At 45.8% G+C, this 12730-nt stretch overlaps 1 protein-coding gene across 1 annotated transcript; it reads left to right on the forward strand.

The window, feature by feature from the left end:
- Positions 1-4346: 4346 nt before the first annotated feature.
- On the forward strand, positions 4347-6601 carry LOC123185900 (uncharacterized). Its single transcript, XM_044597713.1, has 4 exons — positions 4347-4725; positions 5063-5180; positions 5292-5444; positions 6185-6601. The coding sequence occupies exons 1-4, from the start codon at positions 4718-4720 to the stop codon at positions 6392-6394; spliced, it is 489 nt and encodes a 162-aa protein (XP_044453648.1). The 5' UTR covers positions 4347-4717; the 3' UTR covers positions 6395-6601.
- The last annotated feature ends 6129 nt before the right edge of the window (positions 6602-12730 follow it).

Here is a 12730-nt window from a genome sequence, read left to right on the forward strand (position 1 = left end):
GTAACTCGATATGCCGCAGAGATCGCAGTCACATTTTCTCTTCCTAATATCATACCTGCTGCCGCCATCACTTGATGAAAAACGACTCATTGGTGAAGAGCATTAGATCTACTAGCAAAAGAGCCCATACGTTGTAACGAGAGAGAAAATAACACATGCTTTTAACCCAATAACCATGACTCAAGACCCTAATTGGTCCACGTCCTTTACGGTGGCCTCGGCACTCACACAACGAAAACACATTTGAATATGGTCAGTCCTAAGACGTCCTCTCTCTCTCTCAAAAAGATGAGAAATATGTTGTTTTCCCCCGCGAGATTTCTCAGAGGTGTGCATGTATGGTTATTGATGTTTCATTTCCTCTCAATATGGTTTTAATAGGTGTTTATTTGTAATTTGGATCGCCGCCAGTACGAACGAAAAACGGACTGTGCACTATATATTAAGTTTGCACCAAAAATAATATTTTAGAAATATTTAACAGCTAACAATAATATCATATTTAGATTGTATATATTTTTTTAATCAAATTTCATATATAACATGTTAAAACCGGAGTTACGATTTAAAATATATGAATAATTTTGTTGCTGCTGATTGATTAACCAAAAAGTCAGAGATTTTCTGATAAAATGTAAAAAAAGAGTTCGACTATGATTTAAACATGTACTGCGGATTAATTTACAGAAAAGAATGGGGATTTTTTTAAAATGGCACGACGGTGAACCGACAAAAGCACTCCGTGCTTTAGAGGATGTACTGTCGACAACTCAATTTAGATAAACTGATTTCATATACTTGGATCACAACCCTGAATGTTTCCCCTCGAAACTGTAAGCATAAAACCTGATCCAAGTGCACCACAAAATTTGCTCATTTTCTCAACATCAAGCTAAAATTTCAGAATCAAATTGCCAAAAAATATTTCAGAACTGAAAACACCCGGAGTACAATCGGATATAGATATATGTCCACGGTCCAACACTAATGATCCAACTCAATTTAAGGTGTATTTGAATTAGTGAGCGCTGCTTGTGGATGCAACTCAAACTAAGGCACAATATATATTTGGAACTTACACCAAGCTGAGCTTGACCTTGTACAATGAACTGTCCTGAAACCCACGCGCGCGCACACTGCGCCAGGAAGTTCTCCATTGTCCCCGCTCGCATACTGCGTTAGGAAGTTCTCCATCGTCCATGGCCCCTGGGCGGTTGTAGAACAACTCCGCCATCACATCACGCAACTGGCTGCAATCAGAAGAACGGCGAGGGTCTCCTCATCGTTGATCTCTCTGTATCCACCAGCCGCACCAACAGGTGAGCGGGCACATGATACCCTGCTCCCAGATTAGCTTAAGCCAGAGAAACCAAAGTTGGGTTAGTAAGTTCGGAGTAAAAATAGAAGAACAAGTAAGTGATGCAGTGGACAGCTAATTTTCTGATATAGTAACATCACAGCAAAAACTGTGGATATTACCTAGCACAAATTGCAATACCAGAAGGAAACATCTCAGATAGACCAATAAAATTTGTATAACAATGTGCACTCAGTTGCACATTAAGTTGCTCATGACATAAATGTCTGGAAAACAAACTTCTCGCCTCAGAGAGAAAAGCAAATATGTAGAAATACTTCGGATTTCATCATTTCATAAAAAGAAGATTATTGAATCATAGGTACTGGGGTATGGTTATCATAGAAATGTATTAGCTTTGACATCAGGAAGGACTCTGCTACTAACAGTTCATTAATCCCTAAAACAGTGTTGTATATAGTTTCAGTTTCAAAATGTGACTCGTTCCCTGCAAAGAACTCATGCACGCATCCATCCAGTTCAATGAAAGAGCTACCAGGCTGCTTGGTCTTTCTGCTACTGTATATTCCTGTCCTCACTTTATTTGCATCAACACACCTTGATGTGGTAGCATAGATAGTTGTTTGGCTCCAATACTTGGATCCTTTCTGCTACATATACTCTGCAAGTCCCACCTCTCCGCAAGCTCTGCAGGCAAACAACAACGACCGCCACATTACCACATCAGGAGCGATGGGCATAGGCCGACAGGCTCGGCGTCGTCACCCAAATAGCAGGAAGACGCAACCTTGTATCGCAGGATGGCCTTTCATGGAGAACTGACCCAAAGATGATGTTGTAGATCTTGTGAATGGGCGCCCACCACAAGTCCAGTACTCCACCATCTGCAGCCGCCGCGAGCCCACCAGCATAGGCCACACGCCCTACCGTAAAACGCTGCACACTACTGCCTGCAACGCTGCTAGACCCATAGCCTGCAGGCCACCATCATAGTCGCCACTAACCCGGGTCTTGACTTTGACCCTGCCCTTTTAATCAAGTTCATAGTTCCCAGATCTTTGGGTTTGAATGTGATGGCAATCTGCATCATGGTGAACATAATGACTTTGACCCTGCCCTGCTTGTTGCTTTTAGTGAACTCGGTGTGCTTGGCATTGGCGATGTAAATACCGTCGAGCCACGTCTCATACTGGAAACATAATGAGCCCCACATTCATTTTTATCTCGAAATAGATATATAGATGCGAAACAAAATTCGACACTTGGTTGCTCTACTTTTAAAAGAATCAATACCATTGCAAAGCTTGTGACAAAGACTGCAATATCCAAGTTGGGGACATGAATAAATTATTAACCAATTAGTCCCAGATCTCAATGTAATCTGCTGCCTTTATTTCCAAAATACCAACTGCATCTATTGTGTGCTGCCTTTATTTCCAAAATACCAACTGCATCTATTGTGTGCGATTTCTTCCAATCAACACATCGAACTATCATCTTAGGTATAATCTAGATGTTACCTTTGACACGTAGCTGGTCAATTTGACTTCAACTTGAGAACTCCAATGAGTATTTTTCTCAGTGGATGCCTGCTTCTTTGTTTGGCTATGCACCCACACATCAGCCTGAACCAGCACCGCTAGGAGCCAGCTCCAGCTCAACCCGCACCGCACTAATGCAATCCCAGCAAAGGCCTCCCTCCTCCCCCAACATCAGCTCCCATAGCTGGCCCTATAACTCACCCTTGCGCTAGCCGAGTTGTGGTCGAGCTCTCCATGGGCTCCGGGGTTGTGGGACTCCGGAGGCGGCTGGCGTGTTGTGGGACTCCGTGATGCCGTCCATGGCCACAACAGCGGCTACCTCCAGTATCGCGAGATCCACGACGACCCAGGAAGGAGAGGGGCGGCATGTGCCAGCACAACGTCGAGTTTAATGGCAGGGTGGTCCGGCCACGGACACGGACCTGTTGCTCCCCACCATCGCGCCGCAGTCCCTCCACCCGCTACTAGAGCACACGTCGGTCTCCAACTGCGACGCGCCACCCCCGTCCTGCTGCCCGTCCCTGGCATCCTCCTATAAGGACTGCCTCATCTTCAGGCCCCACCACCCACCGCCGCGGCCCTCGCCTCCTCCCCAGCCGCCACCGCACCACTACTGCCGCGATTTCGATCCAAATCAGAGACACGGGAGCAAAGGGAGGCGCGCGCGGACGGTGGTGGTGGCGGTGGCAAAGGGCGGCGGCGCGGGCGGCGGCCGAGCGGAGGGCTGAGTTTGGTGGGCTGAGGCCCAGACGGATCAGGGAGAAGTCCAACTGACTTAAAACAACATCGACCTACAGAAATTTTGACGATGAAACTATAGACGGTTCCCCGAATTAGTACCACCTCGCATATATGTTTTAAATTCAAATTGAAAGCGTAAATTTACAGAAAGAAAGCGTATTGTGACGGTGAACCCACGGAGTCAATCCGTGCTTTATTATTAAAAAAAATTAGGATTAGGGATTAGGGATTAGGGATTAGGGATAGATAGATTATAAAAATTCACCGAGGGAACGGAACGCGTGCCTCGCTCCATGTGGCCCAGGCACGCCCCGTATAACATGGGCCGCCACGGCGGCAGGCACGTTCGTCGTGTAGAATTTTTCCTATTAGACTGTTTTGGGTCTATAATTCAGTCTATTGGGCAGTGTATAATAATAAAAATAAATAAAATAACTAAACTGGCCGTTATCTTTGGCTTCTGGGTACTTCGGACATTATTTGTATTCCGAACATTATCTTGGTCGATTTTTTTGAGGCAAATTATCTTGGTCGAATAAAGTTCCGTTACCCCTCCAAAAAAATGGCCTTGTCATGCCGGCACGCGTGCCCAGCTTCGGGGCCCAGGCACGGCCTTAGACGGGCCACGTGCCGGCACAGCCCAATTGTATGTGTGCCGGGCCCCAGGCCAGCTCACTACGGGCCGGGCACGCTGGCTATGAGGCTGGTACGCCTTGACCAGCCCATTTGGCCACGTTTGGCCCTTCTTCCTCGTGTCGTCTCCTTCCAAGCGAATTTTGCTAACCTAGCCCAGCCCTCTTTCGGTCGCACACCTCCGCCGCCAACCTCCAGCTCCGGCTCGCGAGACACCGCCACCACCCTCCCGCTAACCAGCCACAGCCTCCCCAACGCCCCTGAGCGCGCCGCCACCCTGCGTCCCCTGACCATCGCGCCGTTGTTCTCCGACCTCCCTGCCAGTCGCCGCCGTCGCCGCCCTGACCAAGACCACGACGCCGCCGCCCCTTAGCACGCGGAGCGAGACATTCGTCGGTCGAATTTGCGCCGCCCCAGTCCAGTCCAGCTCCAATACTGCATCGGTCTATCTATTGTGCTCCCGTCCCCCCTGGCAGTGGCGACGATGAAGATGTCAGTACGCATTTGCTGTTTAATTTTCCAGTGACATGGCAATCTCGTAGCTGTAAACTGCTCTCTCTATTGTGCAATCCCTTGCAAAACTAAGTTTAGTACATAATGGGTCCCTGAGCGATGATCCTATCGGAGAGGAATTAGCTGGTTTGATTGGGAATTTATGCAGATAAATTGTTGAGGCTGATCCTAATTTTGTTTCGCGTTAGTGTTTAGTCCCAGTTCTCAAACTTCGTAGCTAGATACTGAATAATTTAAAAGCTGAATCTTCATTACCTATCAGCTGTCTTTTCTAATCTGAAGTTCTGAACATCCAAAGCTCTTTATTGTTCTGCAGTGAGAAAGCAAATGCAGGGCATCTCACCAACTTCGAAGTTCTCGACTTCTTACGGAAAAGAGGTGCAAAAACTGATCCCATGGGATGTTTGGGGGCCGTTGCTGCATCAGAGTGTAAGGTATATGTTGTTTCTCTGATGCTTGACCCAATGTGTATGCTCAATAACCTGTTGATGCGTGTCCCCTTTTTATGCTTAAACTGGTCTCATGTTTATTGTTGTGACAAACAGGTATACGAGTACCTCCTGAAAACTCCTGCTTGCAATCAGACAAGGGAATCAGTTACTGAATTTGCAAGCAGATGTGAGGGTTTCAAGCTTACCGATGCTGACAAGCAAAACATTATCAATTGGAGGCCAACCTCAGCAGCTGATGTTTATGCGGTATTGCCATGTTTATTTTGCTGATCTTAAGATGCCCGTTAGTATGCTATCTATGTTTGCTGATACAAACCAAGAATGTGGATATAATATGCTGATACTTTGGACCATTTGTGACATCTTGAAATAGAAGTGTCTTTTGTTATGGTATTTAGTTTGCTTATACCTCATCACGATGAAAGATTGAACTCAACACTCAACATTGCCCAGCTTTGACAGATTTCTGAAAATAGTGATGCAAATATATTTGGGTAGCAATGATGCATTTTTCAGAAATATGTGCTTACATATGTGTCTGATTTATCGCTAAGAAATCTAAGTTATCCCAACGTTGGATGTTTATTATAATGTATGGATTCTGGCATCTGTAGGTCATCTGTTTATCTTTAATTGTTGAATTAAACCAGTATAGAATATAGATGAGCTCTGTTCTTTGGGCATGGGTGTGTTACTGTACTTTCGCATGTATAGATGTGCATGCAAAATCTTATTGGCAAATGTTTTGGGGACCAAACTACTGTAACTACCGACCTTATGCCACTCGTTGATCCCTGTTATAAAACATTACGCTATCACAGAATGAAATTGATTTTCTTGTCCAGAGATTTTGAGAGAATCGTTGGGTGTTGTAGTCATCTGTTCGCAGACAAGTACCACAGTCTGTTTTGTTGTCTCACCTCCCATCTTCTTGATGTTTTAGGTTAATACCTCATTCATCTAATTTGGTCCGTTCTCCGCTGCAGATGGTAGAGGAGTGTGGGAAGAGATTTTGCAAGGACGAGCGAGGATTGCCGCAGGATGAAGAGGACCGTGCCAAGGAACTTGTGGCTCTTGTAAACGAGATTTTTCCAGCACCGCCTGCAAAGCCAGAGGATGAAGTGGATGCGAAGCCAGAGGATGAAGTGGATGTGAAGCCAGAGGATGTAGTGGATGTGGATATGAAGGACAGCTGAAAGGGTTTAGTTCTGCTATATATATAAACGGTTTGATTCTTGACGAGGGATACAGACTTTTCGGATCGACCTGTAGCTTATCTATGCATCTGCATACATGTTCTGGGTAACTGCTCGCGGTGGCAGAAGGCCAATATTGTTTGAGGCATCAATGTCAGAAACAACAAATTGACCTATGAGCTTCAATCGCAGTTTTGAGGTTCTCTTCGTCCTTGCTGGTAACGAAAATGAACTCAAGAACTCGACATTTGCTTTACCTGTAAACTCGAATTTCCACATTTATTGGAACACATATATCTGGCTGGGTGCTCCAAGAAGCTGCCCAAACGGCAAAGCTTGGAAGCAGGAGTAGGAGGCACCTGTAACTCATTGTTTTAAACTGGGGGTCCTCCAACTCCAACTCTAACCTGAGTCCTAAACCAACTCATCCATTGTGGACGAAGCAGCATATGAAGACCGGTATCACCTGAAACTTTACAAACACAAAGCAGCAGCATCCCTACTTACCTACTCGCTCTTATATTATGAGAGGAGGGTACCTTCCTGCATTAAGCCGTGAGCTTGGCCCGATGGATGTGCGCACAAACAAAAGGCGGCTCAATCGTCGACCAACGGGCCGCACCATATATTCTCTCTCCCCCCTTCCTTCTTCAAGACTTGTACTGGAGCGAATCGGAGGCTGGGCGCCACCACTGTATCCTCTCATTCTATCAGCAGAAACAGTAGCGGGATCGTGGAACAGAACATAGCAACGGCACGGACCCGTACGCTTCCTTGTTTCGACGTGCAGGACCAGGAGGGAAACTTGATTTTGATCCGCGTGCGTCAGTGCGTGCCTGCGTTCTTGCGTCTTGGCGATCGGCCATGCTGGGCGGCCGGAAGTTGCTGCTTTTTTCCATTCTTTCCCAAGGAAGAGTTGTGGAGGCAAGCATCAGGATTGACCGCGAGAGCCTTGAGCATGTTCCTGCATTGTCATGTTTACATGTTGGGCCTCAGTCGGCCTTGTGCTCAACAATGGCAAGGTTGATTGGTCTTTTTTCTTTCTTTCTATTTTGTTTTTTTGGCTGTGTGCATTCTGGATATCCATATTCCATTTTTGGCGCTAATTGAGGCTGAGCTTGTCGAAGAAGAGACAACAGCGACGCATGCAGTTCGTGTGAGCGCGACGCGTCTGATTCGTCACTGCGTAGGCATGGGCCAGGGCCTTGCGAAGCCGATAGGGTTGGTGAGTTGTCTAGGGTTGTGTCGCTAGAGCTGGATACGAGTAGCACCACCCTACCGAATGTTGTCTGTGCACCTTGTACACACCGGTCACTGGGCGTGCCAGTGTCCTTGCGATGCCCCAGCTTTTTTTTTGAACATCAGTACAGACACAAGCGCTCATATACACACGCATACACTCATCCATATAAACGCACACACGTACACCCTACCCCTATGAGCACCTCCGAGAGACTGAGCCGGCATATCATCTTGAGATTTACAAAGTCACCGTAGGCGCCTCGTCATCGACGGGAACGTCTCCTCCCACTGAAAGCGTATCGTCGAAAATCCTGAAATAAATCCAGGAATAATGCGCCAGGATTTGAACCCTGGTGGGTTGGGGATACCACTGTCTACCTAACCAACTCAACCACAAATTGATTCGCGCGATGCCCCAGCTTGTTTGTACGGACTAGCTATATATAGGCCCGCCGGTAGACCAGGGAAACCTTTCCAAACCATTTCTCTCCGTTAGGTGAGTTGTCTACGTTTTGTATGCTAGAGCAGCACCACCCTACTGGATGCCGTCCATGCATCGTCGGTACACATATCTTCTTCGAACCAACCTTGTACACGCTTCCAAAATGCTTTTAAAGTTCTTCTCAACAACAACAAAAAAGTATAAAGCAAAAAAAGGTAAGAGCATCTACAACCGAATTTGGCAAATCCTGCACCTATACACCTGCGGGCGCACAGGGCCGGCCCTGAGGGGGGGCAGTAGGGGCGGCCGCCCCGGGCCCCTGAAATCCAGGGGCCCCCAGCTAGCCCAGCCCAGGCCCCAAGGAGAGGACCATGACTAAAAAATGTAGCGATAACGCACCATGTTTTCTTTCCAAGCGAGTAAATTGAGTAGTTCGCGATGATTGCGCGGCTGATTTCTTTGTTGCCCAGATCGTGAGTCACGACGACTCCAGCCACACATCCAAGTCGTCCTCATCTACCCCAAGTGCCGCCTCCGATGGACTGTTAAACTCCATGATCGATTTGTCGACGTTGTCGTGCTCGGACAGCTTGAAGGCTAGACAGTGCCGAGATCGACCCATTTTTGAAGGCCAAATGGTGATAATTTGTTGAGTTTTCTGTTTCCTGGTAATTTTGCTTCATGGCAGCGACGGGAGTCAAGGGTGAAGGCTGAAGGGCTTCACGATTTACCATCTGAAGGGTCATCTTCAGGTGAGTATGCATGGGTAGAATTAGGTTTCCGTTTGAGTTTCTCCCTTCCTCTCATGTGTGTGATCTGATCTATGATTATATTTAATTATCTCATAAATTCGTGCAGGGGAGTAGCATCAGAAGTTTGGTTATCACTCCAACAGCTGGGTCTGGCATGGTAAAACTATAATATCTAGTTCGTACTTATTAAAATTGATGTGCATATTCTTGCTTATGTTCTTATATCATCTTAGTAAATTGTTTTTTTAGCAGTTCTTTTAGAACATCGTGATTAGTTCTTTGAGAACCATATCTATTTTAGTTAAGTAGACTTTGTGATACAAAGGCCATTAAGCGAAGCGCGAAGCTGTTTGCCATAGAGGGCGATTAACCTCATCTCATAGCGAAGAGATCGTTAGCATGTGTGCCTCTTTATATGAAGATATTCACCCGTAAAGAAAAGGAGATGTCTTCAAATGCTTTGCTTCTCGCCGTAATCTCCTTTGTGGTCTGCCATTATGGCGCACTGAACCATCTTGGGGGTATTGATGACCCGGAGCCAAGAGAGGGTATTAGCAATTCCCGCTTTATGAACGAGCAAATACGTCGCCATCAAAATCACTTCCTGGCATGGTAGCGCTTCCGCTGTCCGAGGGTTCCGAATGTCAACAAAGATGACACTTTGATGCTCCCATGAAATCAAAGCTCATGGATCCTTGTGATGGATGCCTTCATAGGCTTGCAACCTTGCTGGCCCAACATGGCGTTTACGTTCACCTTAATAGTACAACTAACAGGAGGACGGATTGAGGATGAGACCATTATAAATGACTTTGCATCAACGATCGCTCGTAGAAAATTTTAAGGGGCCCCCAATTATAATTTCACCCCGGGCCCCAAAATGTCAGGACCAGCCCTGCGGGCGCGTTCGTGAACAACATCCGCCGGTCCCTCATATGTTGCGCCGCATATTTACATATCTCAAATTTTGATCCTTAAATCCATACAATCCATGCACGTAGATCGTACGATACAAATTATCGGAATTCAAAAGTTTAAAACAAAGCAAAGCAAATCATAGTTCAACAAATCGGACATGTCAAAATGAAATTAATGTCTGAGCATGCTGGATGGCATCGGATCACTGGCCGGGCGCCTGGTCCGAACGGAATGCGTCGTGCTACAGACGGAATGCGCCCTGCTCGTCCTGCTCCGCCTGCATCCGGGTTGCCTGCTCCGCCTGCATCCAGGCTGTCTCCTCCGCCTGCATCCGTGTCGCAACCGCCTTCACCGCCTCGTACTCTCTACATTCGTTGATCTCTTTCTTCTTATCCGCAAGCCACTTATTCGCATGCTCATCCAAAAGGGTTCCGTTCGCCAATATGATCCTCGCATCCTCCGCGTCCCGTGCGAGTTGTAACCTCTTCTTTTCAAGCTCTATGTCGCCAAATGTCTTGGCCTTCTCGAGTTCTCATTTGATCACCGCTTGTTGCGTCACGGGACGCACATGCCTTCTTCCATTTGTTTTTCATGACCTGGCGATTATCCTTTGACACGGTGACTTTTTCATTCGTCACCCTGGAAACTATAGGCCGCTAGACCCAGGAAACCTTTACAAACCATTTCTCTCCGTTAGGTGAGTTGTCTACGTTTTGTATGCTAGAGCGGGATACGGGCAGCGCAGCACCATCCTACTGGATGCCGTCCATGCATCCTCCGTACACATGTCTCCTTCGAACCAGCTTTCTACACGCTTCCAAAATGCGTATAAAGCAAAGGAGGGTACATGAGCTCTGTTTGGCATTCCCGCCACACAGAAAGCATAGGGCATTCAGCCCCATTTTGACCATATAACGATGTTGGTGCATCCAGTCACCGGCTAAGCAACACCTTGAATTTTCCTAGCTCCAATACGTTTCACGTTTCATCGCCGCGGTTGGAATAGATTGGGGAGCGCGTGGCCAACAACAACAATAGAATGAGCGACAATAGAAAATAGGCTTGCTGTGCAAAAATAGGAAAAATTGTTCTGGACCGTTGGATCCAACATGGATGGCCCATATTCTCGCGGAGACATCCCAGGCCACTTAATGGACATTTTATGGAAACCCCCCTATAATGTGTACATATGAAACATGACTTTTAAGTAATGACCTTAACTTTCTCATATTCATTGGTTTGTTCTCAGTAAATAAGACTAGTTTTCAGATCCTCTCAACGTTGCCCCATCTTTGCACATATCTATTTCATGTATACTTAAGTACATAATGGCTTCTACTAGATCACTGATTACCAAAGAAAAATGAAATTGTCGACCCATAAAAAATTTGTCAATATATATTACAATATTTGTATACACTTGAAATTTGAGATATCTCATTCAAGTATATGTCAAACTGGACCATCCCAAGCAAAATCGTTAACCAAATGAACAAAAGTGACTCAAGTAGAAACATGCATCATTTTTTTTAAATATCCATCATCCGAACAGCTCTTATATGCAGGAACACAATAATTCTTTCCAATAGCAAAAGCATGGCAGGAAGCGAAGCAACAAAGACCCGGGAATAATCTACGCTTATTACAGGCAGAATTAATAAGTAGAAACATGCATACAACAGGTTAACAACTACCATATGCAGAATTACATAACTCTGATTTCAATTCTCAGCAAGGATTGGTCCATGATCTACAACTCTGATACAAACTCAGTGCAAAGCAGAGTGGAAAGATCACTCAGTTACAGGGGTTTTGGCATCAAGCAAGACTTGCTCTCTCCTGGTAATCTGGTCACTTGGACATGAGCATCTTCGGTGCTGGCTTCTTGCTCACCGAGGTTTATGTGCTGGTAAGATGACACCAAACAAAGTCTGAATCAGAGCACAAGACCGTGTAAGTCCCACACATCCATACTTAAATTATTTGCTCCTGAGCTGATCTAATGAGTAAAAATATCATTTCACTAGCAGGAAGAGAACTGTAATTTGTACACTTTACTTAATATCATTACTAAACTTGCAATAACAATTTGATCAGGTATAATTTCTGCCATAGTGGGGAGATGAAATTCCTACAACGTTCTCTCGAATATGTGAGTGGAAAGATAATTCGAATGCCAGCTAATTCATTTGGGTATTGTTACTATCTAGAACGAACATTATATCTATTTATGGGTTTGATGAGGTCCCATTTCACTCTTGCTCCAATGTACTCCCTCCATTCCTAAATAAAAGACCTTGTAGAGATTTCAATATGGACTACATACGGAGCAAAAGGAGTGAATCTACACTCTAAAATATGTCTATATACATCCGTATGTAGTGCATATTTAAATCTCTAAAAGGGCTTATATTTAGAAACGGAGGGAGTACACAACAACATAAAAGTTTCCTACATCTACATAACAAAGCATACATAGTAAGGAGAAATAAATGGTTTCGAATTTTTTAAATGGACTTTATGACTATTCTATAATGTGGATTAATAGTGTAAACAAATAAATTTTTAAATGGAGTTTGTCACGGCCTCTACTACTACCGCGACAGGCAACAAGGAGGCCCGGCCCAAGAGAGCTAAGAAGCCCAACAGGCTGTTCGACCCGGCCACCTGGGAGCTGGGTGGGTGATCGATAAGTAGGTGTGAGCCCGAGGGGTTGGGGCACGGCATTGTAATCAGTCAATCGATCTCACCTACTCTCCCCTTTCCTCCCAACTCCTGTAACCTCTCCCCTCCGATCCCCTTTCTCTCTCAAGAACCCTAGCTACCGAATCTCCCTGTATCTCCATGAATTGAGTAGATCGAGCAAGAGGGACGTAACATATGGTATCAGAGCTACCGGATTACTTGAAGAAGCCGACGTTCACCACGCCCCAGCAGCGACAAGCCGACGAGATGGAGCAGAGAGTGGAGGAGATGGCGGCG

This window comes from Triticum aestivum, chromosome 2A (assembly GCF_018294505.1).
Source record: "Triticum aestivum cultivar Chinese Spring chromosome 2A, IWGSC CS RefSeq v2.1, whole genome shotgun sequence".
Classification (NCBI taxonomy): Eukaryota; Viridiplantae; Streptophyta; class Magnoliopsida; order Poales; family Poaceae; genus Triticum; species Triticum aestivum.

Excerpts from the sequence above, each read along its gene's own strand:
- LOC123185900 (XM_044597713.1), top strand. Across the intron at positions 5,181-5,291 it reads TTGCTGCATCAGAGTGTAAG|GTATACGAGTACCTCCTGAA; the intron begins GTATATGTTGTT and ends TGTGACAAACAG. Across the intron at positions 5,445-6,184 it reads CAGCAGCTGATGTTTATGCG|ATGGTAGAGGAGTGTGGGAA; the intron begins GTATTGCCATGT and ends TCTCCGCTGCAG.